Source organism: Protopterus annectens, chromosome 3.part1, assembly GCF_019279795.1.
Source record: "Protopterus annectens isolate FY-2018-M chromosome 3.part1, PAN1.0, whole genome shotgun sequence".
Taxonomy (NCBI): Eukaryota; Metazoa; Chordata; order Ceratodontiformes; family Protopteridae; genus Protopterus; species Protopterus annectens.
This window is the reverse complement of record NC_056732.1, coordinates 1,457,639,071-1,457,655,352: the sequence shown is the minus strand read 5'-3', so window position 1 is coordinate 1,457,655,352 and position 16,282 is coordinate 1,457,639,071. Positions and strand designations below refer to the sequence as shown.

The window sequence follows — 16,282 nt, the reverse complement described above, 5'->3', positions numbered from 1 at the left end:
TCAACTGTACAGATTTTTGCCTCATATCTTTGGTCTGTTTTTCATACAATTGTGTTTTTCTGTCAAATTAGTGACAAATAATTGAAGACTGAAGTTAGAAAATAATGACATGCATTTGAGTTTCAAACTTCATATCCTCCAACAAATTGTTGCTAATGCAAAACCTATTAGTCTATTGACTTTCTAAGTTTGTAAGAGCAATATTTAAAACTTGTCCCTATTTTTGGTCCCTTGTCCCACTTTTATTAATAGCTTTGTCCAGATATCTTGCTCTAAGAGGTTGAGATGTATGTGCTGAATTTATAGTTAAGGAGGAGATGCAGTCTATGATGTAAGTGAATGAGTTTGCAGGTTATTGGGGTGAGTTGTTAGGACAGAGATTAGGGTCTTTTTTTGCTACCTACTAGGATCTAACAGAAAACTTATATAATAACATCATTTTGGTGGGATTGCGGTTATGGTTAGTTAGAAGGTGAGTGTAGTATTGTTTTTTAAATTATTATTTGCTTGTTTTTTAAAATAAGTTACAAAGCTGACTAAAGGTTAGAAGGTGCTGTTTTATGTTTCTGACATTGTTTCCAAGCTATGTCCCTGTTCTTTATAAGGTTTTTAGTTTGTTCAGTAAGCCAAGGAGCTGGATTTGATTTGACTCTTTTTGTATGCAGTGGGGCCAGACTGTTAAGTGTCTTCAGAAATACTGTGTTGAAATGGTTGACAGCTTCATCTAGAGTAGGTTTTTAATGCAGACCACTTAGTGGTCAATAAAGTATCATTGAAAGACTGAGAGTTGAAATTAGAAAGATTGCATGTTGTCTTTAATTCATGTTTTTTAGCCTTTGAGTATAAGCAGGGAGATGATCACTTACAGCATCAGAAAGTGTACTGACCAAGTTATATTTACTGGGTTAAAATACCAATATCCAGTCAAGGATGGTACCTTTGTATTGTTTGGTGTTGCATCTGGTTTGGGATGTTGTAGTCTTTTGATGGTTTTGTTACATGCTGAACTATTTGTATTTTAGAATAGGTATATTGTTGTCTGGAGGGGTACATAAAGTATGATAATGCATAGGTTCTTGTTATTTAAATTTAGGAAGGTAATACATGTTTTAGCAGTATGGAAGCTTGGTGAATTGAAATATGTTGTAAGAGTTAGAATAAAGGAGAACTCTGCCATTGGCCCACTTTTCTAACCTGTCTAATTTAATTATGTTGTACCCAGGGAGAAAAATTTCTGTGTCACTAATATTTCATTTGAGCCAGGTTTCTATAATGATGAAGATGTCAAGGATGTATTGAGGTATCCAGACATGCAGTTCAGTTACTTTATTACAAATACTACATTGATTTACTGTGATGAAGTAATGGTCATTTGCTGGAGTGTAAGTGTTGGAAGGGGGGATGTTTTAAGTTGACTGGGGTTTGGAGTTAGGAGTGGTGCAATAGGGGTTGAAAGCCTGTGATGATGAGTGAAGGTGAGTTGAGTGCTGAAAGAGGTAGTGTGCATTGATGAAGTTGGTAGAGGAGGTCCATGGTTATAGTGGATGTTGCCACACTGTGAGATTTTAGAGGCTTGTGGTCTGCAGGTGGAAATATGTTTGATTTTTATTAGAACATATTTGATTTTTGTAGATGGGGGTTGGAAGTTGAACAATTTATGTCTGAGGATCAGAGTGGTGTTTAGGTTATAAAGACTTAGTGAGATATCATGATAGCTGATGCAGAGGTGAAAGTATGAATTATGATTAGTATTGTGGTGGATGGGCTTAGAAATTAAAGGGATGTAATAGGTTCTGGAATGGCCAAGCAGCAGTATAATAATGGAAAACATTGTAGGAAATAGCATTGATAGAATGTATGACTAGAATGATAAAGTATGAAGTAAAAAGTTTAAATAGAGAGAATGTGTGTGTGTAAGATGAGTTGTAATACAAGACTAAAGTAGTATGGTAGGAAAATAAACCTAAAGAAGTTTTGGGGTAGAACAGGTATTCTAGAAAGTGGAAGGGTGGTTCTGAAAAGTAGGAGTAGCTGACAAGATAGCTATGGGGAGATTGGAGCAAAGTAGTCGGATTCTGTTTGGAAAGTATTTATTTGGTGGGGGAAATTAGTCCCAATCCCTAGTCAATTGGTAGAGTGGGAGAAGTTAAGGAGAGTATATTGTAGTTCTAGTAAGGGTGGGTGGGAATTGGGGGCAGGGTAGGGAAGTGGAGTGAGCCTGAGTTTAGCAAGGGCGAATGGAGTGGGTTCCACTTGCTGGGGATGTTGTGAGACAGAAAACCAGCAGTGAACTGGCACAGAAGGAGGTAAGTGTGAACATCTGTTTGTTTACTCTTTAATACATAAAGTAAATTATAGAAAGCAGGGATTTAATGATAAACTTAGACATTTACTATGGAGGGCACTTGTAAAAACAATAGTTCAGTACATAGGTTCATAGGTAGGTACTAGGCTATTGGCCCAAGGGCCTAAGTAAGCCTAGCCAACAAGGTTCCCTGGCTTATGCCACCCAAGAAAATAATTTTCCTGTGTTTCCTGTCAAGCAGAACCACAGAAGTGATCCCCAGGGTGTATTTCCTATTTCCCATCCACTCATCAAGATTTTTATCAAAGAGTGCTAATGAGGACCTTTGCTTGACATAGATGGGTAGCTTGTTCCAGAGTATGGGAAGTCTCTGGGACATGAATCTATCCCTCCAGCATGTCCTGCGTTTTGTGGTGACAAGGTTTAGGTCCCTAGAGCATGTAGCTCAGAGGGATTAGGATTTATTTAGGTGTAGCATGTCCAGCAGCTCTGGGTTTGACATAGCTTTATATGTTAGGCAGAGATCACCTCGGAGTAGGTGATATGCTACGGAGTAAAGCTGGTGTTTTTTTGAGATGGTCAGTGTAGGTCATCTGTTTGAGGCCAGTAATCCTCTTTGTGAGGTACTTCTGTGGCCTTTCCAGCTGCTGCAGATGTCTTGTGAGGTACATTTCAAAAGGGGTGTTGTACTCTATAATGGGTCTAATGAGTGTCGAGTAGAGGGGAACAATGATTTCTTTTTTCCTGGATGAGAACCCTTTTGTGATGAGGTGTGCCACGTAGAAGGATTTCCTGACTACTGTGGTGATGTGATTATCAAAGGAAAGACTACTGTCCACCTGGGTCCCAAGGTCTCTTATCACACATTTGGCGTTAAGTAGACTGCCGCCTATGTGGTAGTTCATGGGTACAGAGTTTTTACCAGAGGGGATGACAATGCACTTTTTGGCATTGAGCTTGAGGCCATGGCTCTGACACCAGGCATCTGTCTCAGTGAGGCCTATGGCTCCTAGTTTGCAGTCATCTGCGAACTTCGTTAGCCAAAGGCCTTCTGTGTTAACCTGTACTTCAGAGAAGTAGATACCAAACAAGAGAGGTCCCAGGACTGAACCCTGTAGTACTCCACTTGTCACTGGTTTGAAGTCAGATTTGGAGTCTGCAACATTTACAGTGTGGGTTCTGTTAGTGAGCCAGTTGGAAACCCATCTTGTAACATAGGGATTTATATTTAAAATGAGATGAGATTAAGAGTATTGACAGAACAGAGGAAGGCGAGCAAACAAGGCAAAGCTCCACCTGGGTCAACACTAAATACAAGTGTAAAATTCGTAGCTTAATATATATTTTTGAAAATGGCTGCAATTCTAAGATGCTAGTTTTATCCTGTACTATGTGCTCACAAGAAACAGCCAGAATGCTGAGTGATTTGCTGCTTGTATATATGACTGTATACCACACAATGCTCAGTCCTTTTCTTCTGAGTCATGGCATCATATTCTAGTGTTCTAATATCTGATTTTATTTATACAGAGAACATAGCTAACTTAACTTGTGTCCTTGCATGGAATCTCTTGGAAGAATCACTTATCCCTGCAAGAGGAAGCATTTTCTGTTTTCTGCTGCCTAACTCACAACATATCTAGGCCTTGCTTCTGTTGCTTTTGAAAGCTAACTAACTAGCTTTTCTCTTTTCTCTTTTTCAGTTAAAAGTCACAATCCACTGGTTCGTAGTCTAAAATTATCCTATAATAATGAAGACTTTGAAATGAAGAAATTATTATTTAACATGCTTGTTGTCTCATCTAAAGATCTGTCAGCTTTGCAGGTAAGATGCAGTGATAGCACTGTGTGTTAAGAATTTAATGAGACAATGATTACTAGCTGTGTGAATTATTAATCCTGTTTAAATGATAGCCATAAATCATCTTAATTGAAATACTCATGTACCGTGAGAAATAAAGCCTCTCTATCCCTGAAATATTTCCATATTTAGACTAAATAAAAAAAAAATCGTTATCCTTGTGGAATCATACTCATTATTTACTCTGATTGCATCTATAGGGGTGTGTGTGTGTACGTACACACACACACACACACACACACACACACACACACACACACACACACACACACACACACACACACACACACACACACACACACACACACACACACACACACATATACATGCGTCAGTCTATTTCATATATCTGTATATACTCTATTTGTAACAAGTTGGGAGGGTGGCCTAATGTTTGCCTTACAAACACAAGGTGCAGGGCTTGAGTCTCACAAGAGATAATTGGCTAGGCTTACAATGGCTCGCAAGGGCAGTTAGCTTAGTGCTAACCTATGAACAAAAGGACAAGAAAAACTTAGGGAGCCATGATCCATTTTACTTGCAATTCTGAAAACATGGTCTGTGTAGAAAGCTCTCAAGATTGTTATGGGGAGATTGGAGAATAGTAGTAGGATGCAATTAGGAAGGCATTGATTTGGTTGGATAATTAGCCCCAATACCTAGTCAGTTGGTAGAGTGAGAGGAGTTAAGGAGAATATAAGTACAGTAGTTTTTCTTCCTTTTACCTCAGCTGAACTAGGAGAAAACTTCAACAGAAGATGCAAGACCATCTGTATTTTTAGGAAAAAAATATTTATTGTATTTTGTTTTGAATTTTATAACCATGGTAGAGCATTTATCCCACTGCACCTATTTTAGTCTCGGCCTGGGGTAAACATAATAGATGCATGGCATTGTATACTAAGTGAATGACAGAATGCAGTATATACATACATACATTGTGAATATTAGAATTGACTTGGGTGTATAAAGGCAATAGATGCATGACGTTATACACAGAATGACTGGCAAAACGCACTTTGTACATGCATTATATGCAGAGTGAACATCAGAGTTGGTGCGCTGAAAGAATGACAATAAACTGTTAAGTCATAGCAAGGTATGGAGAAGGTAGAAGGCTAGGAGGGTAAGTTATACAACTAGAAAGAGAACAGCTGCATGTTCTAGAGTATTGTATTATGCTTTTATTTCTGATCAGAAAATGGGGTAAGAGGAATAATCTTTAAAAAAGGGAGAGATTCTCACAGTTTGGGACCAAGGATTGAGAAAGCATGGTCTGTGCAGTGAAGTCTATTTTGGGGTGTTTGGAGGATAGCAGCTGAGTGTTTAAGATTTCTAAGGTTGTATGTTTGTGCATCTCTGAATAATCTGAAAGTTAGTGTGGGGAAGGTCTCATTCTTAATGAGTTTAAAGAGTTGAGCGGTGAGTAAAAAGTCATTGTGTTCTTTCACAGGTAGCTGGTTAGCATTCGCAATGGTTTTGCAGTGGTGTTCATTTCTTGGAGACAGAGGACTGAATGTGCATATGGCATTTGCGATGAACTAAATAACGAATGCATTTCTTTTATAGGCTGCAGCAATCAGAGGCAAGCCATATTCTATCCTAGCCAATAAAATACCCTTACTTATGCCATTCCTACAGGATTTGGATAGAAAAGCGGAGAGCCTGTTTGTCCAGAAAAGTAGAAAGTTGGTTTCCTTTTGTGTGTATTGTCCAGGCAAAGATGGAATTTACAAAGGGTTCCAACCAAATCCTTAAGTATTTGAAAGACGTGACATTTTCAGCAGTGTTAGTTAGAAGATCTAGGATTTGTAAAGGTTTGGAGACAGAAGTGAGATTTTGCTTAATACCAAAAGCATTGCTTTCTTTTAGAGGAGTTAAGCGGTAATTGCTTATCACTGATCTATTGAATAAGGGCATGAAAATCAGCCTTAAATTTAAGTTCAAGAGAAGAGACAGTGGTTGGAACAAAATAGGACAATGTCATTTATGCTTTGCAGAAGCATATTATTGTATATGTAAAATGTTAAACTTCCTTTTGTTTTTGTCTTAGAATAAGTACAGGTATCCAAGAGAGACAGAAACCATTTAGACAAAGTATTGTGGCAATTAGAATTAGTAGCTACCATATTACCAATCATAAATTAATTATTTCCTGTGAATCAAAACTTAAAAACAGGTGTCTGAGATTACTGCTAATATTTGCACTTTTACACAGTTTTGTTACTTTTGCGTAGAATCGTTGTATAGGAGTTGAAAACTGTAAATTTATTTTAACTATGAAAATTTATTTAAGATGTTTTGAACTTTGTTAAAACAGCATACACACACACACACCTCTCTCTCTCTCATACATTTATGTATTCAATGATGTCTGGAAGCTGTTATTTATATTGAGAATTATCTGATGAAGTCCAGGTAGAAAGTGTAAGATGGAATAAATAGCTTACAAATACATTTCTATCATCTTGTGATACATTTGGCTTGGTAGAACTACTGTTTTTAGTTTATTTTTTCATGGTTAGTTAGTGCTGTGCTTTTTGTATTGTCAACACACTAAGTTATAATATATATATATATATATATATATATATATATATATATATATATATATATATGTGTGTGTGTGCACGTGCGTATCTCTCTCTCTTTATATATATATATATATATATATATATATATATATATATATATATGTATATATACATACAGTGGATTTAAAAAGTGTACACACCCCTGTTAAAATGTCAGGTTTTTGTGATATAAAAAAAGAGACCACAATAAATAATTTCAAAACTTTTCCCACCTTTAATATGACCTATAACCTGTACAAGTGAATTGAAAAACAAACAAATCTGTTAGGGGAAAAATAAAAAAATGTACAATAAGCTGGTTGCATAAGTGTGCACACCATTAAAGTAGTACATATCCATCAATCATCTATTTATATATACACATGCATAACACCAACATACACACACACACACACACACACACATCTTGCTTTCATACTGTGCTGCATCTAACACCTTTTCTAAATCAGGATGTGTCTCTTTTTATTTTCACAATTGTATCAAGTGTCAGTGTTACTTGGACCAGCTGCAAGAAAAGTTTACCTTAACACATATTTCAAAACAGTAATATGGAAAACAGCTTCATATAGTGTTATGCTTCCTTTATGTGATGAAGATATTGTAGCCGAATAAATCTGGCCCAAAGGTAGTCCAAGTTCCTTTTATTACAGTAGTAGGACTTTCTACCTATAATAAAGAGTGAATTATTTGCGAGCTCAATATCCCTGCAAATATGCAATCCCCTTTGCTGAGCAGTATTTGGGAAACAATTTCCTAGAAGTTCATTTGTTTGTCCCGTGAATATCTGTTAAGAATTTTCCAGAAATAGTTTGTTCCCAATGACATTTAAATAATTTTGATTTTTACTGGCTGCTCACTGATGTAAATTTAGGCAAGTCTCATATCATTGTTGAGAAGCTGTTAAGTTTTTTTCTTCATTTGATGGAGCTTAAATTTGTCTTTTGAGTTTGTTTGACATAGTAGCAAGGTGTGAGAGACACATCTCACTCCCCCTTCCCCCACATGTAAGGCTGCATAGACAAAATGCTTTTCTTAGAATTTGCTTTTAGATTTGATTTGGAATGTGATGAAATTTCAATAACATAAGTTGTAAACAGGTTTTTATTACTGTTTGGATGTTAGATGAATGTAGCATCAGTGAATTGCCACAAGCCCCAAATTATTTTTTGGCAAACAAAATGTAAAAAAAAATATTTTATTAACTGCCTGCTACAACTGGAAGAGACACTTGGAAGTGTGGATCTAATGGGGGTCTCTAATGACTCTTTTTTCCCCTTATTGTCATTGGATTTAGCCTGCGTAAATACTCAGCTAGAGCAATATTTAAATTTTATACCTGAAGAAGGATAATCAGGATTGTTATGAAATGAGTGACTAAGGTAATCTGAGAAATAGAGAGTATGGAGTATGAGGAGAAATTGATGTATCCTAATATAAGCAGTGCAGAAGAATGAATAAACATAGAGCAGTCATAAGAGGGAAGGGGAGTCAAGATGGAGTTGAAGGAATGACTGGCAGAATGGTGGAACTAGTTTTAAGACTAACATAAAAAACATTTATTCAGCAAATGAGTATTGTGATCTCATGGAATGCCCTTTTTCTCACTATTGAAATTTAATCACTTGCCTGGAATAAGGGATCAGCTCTGTTTTTATTTTGTCAAAAACAGGGGTTTGTGAGAGTTTAATTGCATCTGGAATAACAAGACTGTCCTGGTTAAATTGTTTCTATGAACAGTACTTACTGGTAACACTGCAAATGCTTTCAACAGATTTGAGTATTTTAGCATGCTCTCCATTGCACAGTTTTAGCTATTTTAATAAATAAATATTTAATTAGCATGTAAAAAAATAACAGTGGGACAACAAACATTGTGTGGTGGTTAGAACTGCTGGTCTCACAGCTTCTGGTTCTCCATTGTAGTTCTTTGCTCATGTCCCAGCTTCTAGTATGTGCATATCTTTGCTGTGTTGACTTTGAGTTTCAGTGGATTTTCTGGCTTCCTCTCAAATCACAAAGTCATGTCATAGGTGAAATGGTGATCCTTCAAGTTACCATAGATGTGCTTGACGTGTATGCATTCCGTAATAGATTTTCTTTGTATCCAGAATCTGGCTTTTGTTCGCTGAGTGCTGGGATAGTTTTCCACTCTCCTGCAACCCTGAAATGGATAAAAGCAAGTTTTGGAGACTGAATGACTGAAGACTAAAATTTAAGGCTTTGTACCTTTGGGGTTGGTACTACTCTTCCTTGGAACTACAGATTTGTGAAGTAGAAGCTGAATCTTCTTTCCTGCTGTCAGAATGTGTACATGCATGTCCACTGATTGCTCTACACTGAGAACTTTGTTTGAACAGAAAATGTTTTCTTGTAAATAGAAGGTGCTTTTGTGAGTTTCTTGTTTATAGTACTGTGATTTACTAGCATTTCTTAATTGTATTTCTTGCAACAAAGCAGTAAGTTAATTGTATTCCTTTGTTTTATTGCCTCAAACATGTATTTTCTGTACCCAGTAATGAAGTATTCCCCTTTAATATTGCCCCACTTTGAAATGTAGATATAATGCTAATTTCTGTACTTTACACACTCTTTATTTAATTATACAGTATTACTTTTCTTTATCCTGCTACAGAAATCATAAATTGTCCTGTATTTTGTGCATTTCTTTATTTACTGAAGGACTATGAATTGCTTTACGTGTTAGCACTTTGAAGCATAATATGGAGACTAACCTAGACCTCAATGTAATATTTATTAAATATGTACAAAGTTTAGATATTTATGCTTTTATCTTATTGCGTCAAAAAGTATATTTAGAAGATTTTTTATGTGAATCTATTGAGTACTTGTTGCTTAACGTCTTGACTGTGCATTTTATGTAATTTCATTATTTTTTGGTATTAGTGAAGACCTGCTGCACAGCTGTACTGCATTTGTGCAAGTAAGATACACAGCTTGATCAGAGTAATTATACATGTAACACTGAAGCAGATTGTAATGCTGGGCAACTTTCCCTGCTCATTTATAGTCATAATGACTAGTTCTGTTGCCTTAAAACCATACATATCTGCTAAGGTCAGAGCAGGTGAACTGCTTGTTGATAGAAGATCTATAGTTGCAAACTGGGAGTGCAGATGTTGCATACTCAGTAGAGTGCAGGAAAATTCTATAACTATTCTGAGATTGGAGCTGTATGCAGCGGTGGCTGGTGACTTCAAATTAAAGGGGGGCTGCAGGAGACAGCTGAATGGGTGGGGCCAATGGGACGGGGTGTGGCCAACTAGTAAGGGGTGGAGCTATGCTCAAAACCCCAACAACTGGAACTTTAATTAAATATGCTGCCCTGGGTGCCAAACCATCATTATGACAGTCCAATCAAGACAAAATGAAGTGTAGAAGAAAAAATATTTCAATGCATTGGCCACATGACAACTTACTTAATATCTAGATGGAAAAACAATGTTTATGAGGCATGAAAAAATAAATTACTTTTTAAATACATTACTGGAATGCCAGTCAAAATCAAGTAAAAAAAAAAAAGCAAGCATCCCTCAACTCAGGCTACTTCTCCTTGCACTGCAGTTCTAATTATAATTTATATTCAGCTTTATAAAATTACCAAGTAACATGCTGAAAGTAGCAATCTCTGTGATACCCCACTTGTAAAAATGTTTCTTATCCAAAAAAGACCTGCTGCCTGACAACAACTATCTACTTGTTTCATGGGGAAGACATGATCAAAGTAAAAAATGAACAGCAAACAAGAAACAAGCTCAAGATAAATTGCTTAAAGGATTACTGCACAAGTTATGGACCACACATGATAGACTGGCATTCTGTTTAGTTTACGGGTAAAGCCTGCAAAGATGACTGCAAATCTCCAACAAATGTAATGAGTTTCTGAAAATACTGTAATCCTGTCCTTTATTACAAATACTGTCATATGCATTTCAATACCTAAGGCTTATACATTATCTAGTTATGTAAATATTCTCTGCATGGCAACAACGAAAAGGCTTTCAATGTTGGTAATTCTTTAACAGTATGCTTATTAAAGCTTACTTGCATCTTACAATCTCCGACAAGCTTACCTGATGGTCATTAAAGCATTGCTGCTTAAACACAGAGCAACAAGGCACTGCAACAGCATGCATTTTCTGAATCATAAGAAGCATAAATCTACAGTATAAAAATATGACAGAAAACCAGAACATTCTGCAAAATCAAGGACAGATGAAAAGCCACGGTCGTACTTGTGGTCTACCTTGGATGGGGGAATACTCTGCACACTTAACTGCATAACTGCTCGTTGGCTTGCTTGATCACAGCTAGAGCCACTACAATGGGGAGTGGGGTGCAACAAGTATGTCACAATTTGAAATGTCTCTGGCTGACGGTGATGGCTCTGACACTCATACCTCTCAACCTCAGAGCAAGAAATCTGGATAAAGCCATACATAGAAGTGGGACACAGGCCCAAAAATAAGGACAATTTTTAAATATTGCTCTTATAAACTTAAAAAGATAATAGAATAGTAGTAGGTCTTACATTAGTATGAATTTTCTGAAGGGTATGAAATCTGAAACTCAAATGTCTGCCATTATTTTCTAACTTCAATCTTTAATGATTTGCCACTAATTTGCCAGAAAACCACAATTTTATGAAAAACAGACCAAAAATGTGATGCAAAAATATAAAATTGCCACACAATACAGCTGGGATCCTGTCAAAGAAGGGACACCTTTTTAATATTAGTACTGTTAACTTGAGCAGCTGACAAAATAAGAGCATCTACATGCATTTCTGAAATAAAAGCAAACTATAACTCTGATCATTACAGTTATTTATAATTGTAAACCCTTCATGTTTTCTTCCAAAATTGCCATTTTGCGGAGGGATTATTAGGGGGAGAGCAATATTTTGAGCCAAAATTGGGGACAGTTGAGGTTTGGATATTCCTAATTCTATAAAGCAATTTATTTGCACATACCTCTCAACTTCTTAATGCAGGAAATCTGGACAAGGCCAAATATATTGGGGGAACATACAAACAGTACTAAAAATTGCTCTTGTATAAACTTAAGACAGTTGATAGAATAACAGGTCTTGCTTTAGCATGCATTTTTCTGAAGGTTATGATGTCTGAGACTCAATGTCTGTCATTATTTAGTGACTTCATTCCTAAATGATTTGCCAGAAAACCACAAATTTTATGAGGAACAAACCAAAAATACGAAGCAAAAATCTATTCATTCTGCAAAAATATGGACAGTTGAGAGGTATAGTTCAGCCGGAGCTATCTGAGTTTGCTGCCCTTCCCCCCGCACAAACTCATGGTCGAGTGGAGCCTCCCCCCTTCAGCCATTCTAATGTCCCATTCCTTGGTTATTTCGCCCCATTTACCATAAACACTTTAATGTGCATACTGCTTTACTTCTGCAATGATTTGGATTTCATTTGAAAGTTTTATTTTGCATTTTACAGCACAAACCCCTAATAGATATCTGCTAAACAAAGCAATGCAGTCTCACAATGAAAATAGACTTAGCATTAAAACTTCTCTGATCTTGAAACTCACATTCATTAAAACAGCATTGAAACCCACATTCAAAGAAAATACATTTTGCCAGTGGCAGATAAAAATTAACTTTGGGCTGTTTTCAAATCATAGGCCCCTTGAACATGAAACTCTTTGATACACCTTCCTGACCTTGTACAATACAGTACATTTGTTAGAAGGAATTTTAAATTTGTTTTGAACATTTTTCCAATAAACAATGAAACAAAATGCATGCACCAATAATGACAAAACTGCCCAATTCAGAACATTTCCATCATAAAAGTTTACTCAAACTTCTACAGTCCACCAGTATCAGAATATATGCACAATATCTGAAGAAGCAAAAGCCATCTAAATAATTCCACATTAAAGAAATTTGTAACTAATGAAAAGGTTGCTGCTAGCAAACAACTTTATATGTCATTGTTTCATATGCAAATAAAGTGCCTGTTGCCCTTGAGAAATAAATTGCCTATGTTGCATTAAAAAAATGATAAGCTAGTAATATCGCAATAGGGAATGGATGGCAAACTGATAACAGGTTCATAGTTACTAGGTATATTTGCCAAAAAGACTGCAGCATCCACCCCCTTTACAAGGCAGTACAGTATCAGCAATGCATCTACCTACTGTGGGAGTAGAACCCACACCCTTCTGCATCAAAAGCAAGTACACCACCTGTTGTGCTATTAACAATGCAAGCAGACTCAGCATAAGCAGCACTAAACTTTTGTTCCCCTGCAGCTTTCAGCTTATTGTAAAAATATACTCGACACTCAGCTGTATCTCTGAACTTTGCAGCCCAAGAAATCAGGAAAAAGCCAAAGTTTATTGGGGGGGGGGACAAAAGCCCAAAAAACAGGGACACATTTTAAACATTGCTTGTATAATGTTGGAAAGTTGCTAGTACAAAATGCTGTGTTACCACCATACATTTCACTGCCAAGTCTTGAACCCAGGGGACCCTGTGCAAAACAGTCAGAGCAACATACCACTATGCCAAATCAGCTGTTTTGTGAAAGAGAGGAAGACTGAAACTTAAATGGCTACCATTTAGTGAATTCAGATCTCACCATAGCTCTCAACCTCATAGCAAAATACACATGGACAAAGCCAGTAATGGAGGAATACAGCCCCCAATCATATTCAGTGAATTCAGTTCTCGCCATACCTCTGAACCTTAGCACAAATAACCTGGACAAAGCCAATAATGGGGGAATACAGTCCCAAAAATAGGGACACATTTCAAATATCCGTGTTATAAACTTAGAAAATTGCTGGAATAAAAGGTTTTGTGTTACCATATACTTTCTGAAGAATATGAAGTCTGAAATTCAAATGCCTGTTATTTTTATTTAACATTTGTTAACCAGGAAAGTCTGACTTGGAACAAAAACCAATTTTCAACACAGCAGGGACAAACACTCCAGACACATGTCTTTGTAAGATGGGAGGACATGCAGACTCCACACAGAAGGCACCACAGCCAAGAATCAAACCAGAGAACATGTAGCTGTTAGGCAACAATGTTACCAGTGCACCACTACACTACTGACTTTGCAAGTTAAAACAAACATACAGAAACCACAGATTTTATGTGGAACAGAACAAATATGAGGCAAAAATCTGCAAACATTTTACAAATGGTGGTGGGTAGGGAATTCAGGCCCTTGCCACCTGCACCCAAGGTACAGGGTTCAAGTCTGAGTATTCTCTACCCACCACCATGTGTTCTCTAGCCACCAGTATATAGCAACTGGGGCATTACACACACACACCTCTTCTCCATAGCCTGCCTGCAGTCCTTACCTGAATACTACACACACCTCTTCTCCATAGTAGCAGAAGCAATGACTGGTCTCCTTCCCTGATAGTAGCAGAAGCAATAGCTGGTCTCCTTCCCTGATAGTAGCAGAAGCAATGGCTGGTCTCCTTCCCTGAGTAATCTGCAGCAGCAGAATCAATGGCTTAGCCCGCAAAGCTAACGGCTTCACACACGACAGTTGCAGCAGCTGGTTTCCTTACCCCGTACGTACAAAACGGTTTCCTGGTTGGCTCCGAGAGTAGGCTGGGGTTTCCTGGCTCAGCAAGAGCAAGCTCCAGCCTGCAGGTGATGCAGTTCGGTGTCCTTCCGTTCTTCTTAACTACTAGCAGTAGTAGTCCCTTATCCTGCTTGTCTTAGCCATTCCAAAAAAAAAAAAAAGAAGTTTCTTGTTTTTTCAATTTTTTTGTCTTCATTTTTTACCTGGCAGTAGAGTTATGACAGATAAATCGGACAAGGTAGCTGGCTTCAAAAAGTGTTCCAAGTGCAGACACAAAATCCTGATAAGTGACTCCCATAATTTATGTGTATATTGTCTTGGTCCATTTCACTTGCAGGAAGACTGTGACATATGCAAAGCATTGAACCATTGAGCCCTAGTTGAATGCAATAAGCAATAAGCTTATTCTTAAGGGTATGTTGCCTCTTTTGGGGAGGCCATTTCTGGCACAGACAAAAAAGATAAGAAGAAACATGTACCTATATGTGGACAGTCAAGCCAAGTTTCCTACCTGTCTTCCAGAAGTTTGGACAAGGGAAGGAAACAACCTTCTCCTGCTGTGAAGTTACTGATGGAGCATTCTCCAAAAGTGGCTAAACTCTCGAATCCTGAGTCTCTCTCGGATCTGACAACTTCCAGGACTCCCCAGTCAGATACAACTGCTTTAGATCCAAGTCTTTTGACACCCAGGGATAGATCAGATTGGTTGCTGTCAGATCCTATGGGAAGTGCTTTCAAGTCTGTTAAGACCTTACCTAGGACTCTGTACTCTTCTTCCATCGATTCAGTGGCATCCAGAGCTTCTTCTCCCTTCCTGGAGAGACCGAAATCACCACTGGAATTGTCATCTCGCTCAAATAGAAGCTGCATGGAAGATGAAGTGGAGAGGATGGTCAAGAAGACCCTCTGGGTGCAAGATATTACAAGGCCCACTTAGGCTCCTACCTCAGAGGGTCAGGAGTTTCGAATCTCATCATCCCCTCTTCGGATTTCTCCTCTGACTTCCCTTGAAGTTTTGGAGTCCTCAGTTTCTCGGCACAGTTGGAGCCAGGGAAATCTCAGAGAAGTGGTGGTCCAGTCAGATCTGAGGTAGCAAGGTTCATCTTTAAGGTTTTCAGAGCCTTCCCTCTGTCTTGGAGTTTCTGCTTGGATCAGCCCAGTTCCACTCTTGGGCTCTGGAGAGCTGTCATCTGAGTTTCAGGGTTCTGGAATCCCTAGACATGGCTTGTTGGATCAGGGATCCTTCACTTCTTGGGGATAGACAGCTTTCAAGACATTGTAGAGGGATCTGTCTGCCTCTTCAGCACAGGCAGTATCTTCTCCATCAGATCTGCAGTCAAGCACCTTGCAGACCTCACACCCAGTGTCTTGACCAGACCTCCCACAGGGATAGTGGGTCCAGAAGCCCCAGGCTACCCAAATGAGTTCCCCCTCCTCTTCCAATACCTCCCCAGAACACCCCAAAGAGGAGGTTCCTCAGAAGAGGAAGCATAAGCAGAAAGCACCTCGACCCAAAAGAGGAGTCCTTTACCAAAGACACTGATCTCAATGAAGTCAAGGTATCCACACAGTCACCTCCAGATGATGTTTCCTTTGGGGACATCCTAGAAATTTTGAAACAGAGAGGTGGCTGGAAGCCCAACATCCCTCATCCTAGGAGTCAGTGTACCTGGCGGCTTTTGGATCTCCTCCATCTACCTCCTGGGTGAGTCTGCCCACCAATGAGCTCATCGAGTTGATCACTCAGTAGGCATGGGAGGCTCCAGATTCCATTGAACCTACCCCTTGGAGACCAAATAAAATAATTACTGTACCAGAGGATACTAAATTTTGGTCAAAAGGTGTTCCAGTAGATGCCATGAAAAAAAAGAACTTGTGGAAGAAAGTTCTATTATTCATCCTCCTATTAGGAATTCAAG

The 16,282-nt window shown here is 38.1% G+C and overlaps 1 protein-coding gene across 2 annotated transcripts in view; it reads left to right on the top strand.

The window, feature by feature from the left end:
* Positions 1–16,282, top strand: part of CFAP69 (cilia and flagella associated protein 69) — a 2,033,309-nt gene that overhangs the window by 1,068,299 nt on the left and 948,728 nt on the right. For both annotated transcript variants that reach the window (XM_044067529.1, XM_044067528.1), the window contains exon 11: positions 4,009–4,130. In XM_044067529.1, the coding sequence (XP_043923464.1) occupies positions 4,009–4,130 (122 nt within the window). The remainder of the gene's footprint in view (positions 1–4,008; positions 4,131–16,282) is intronic.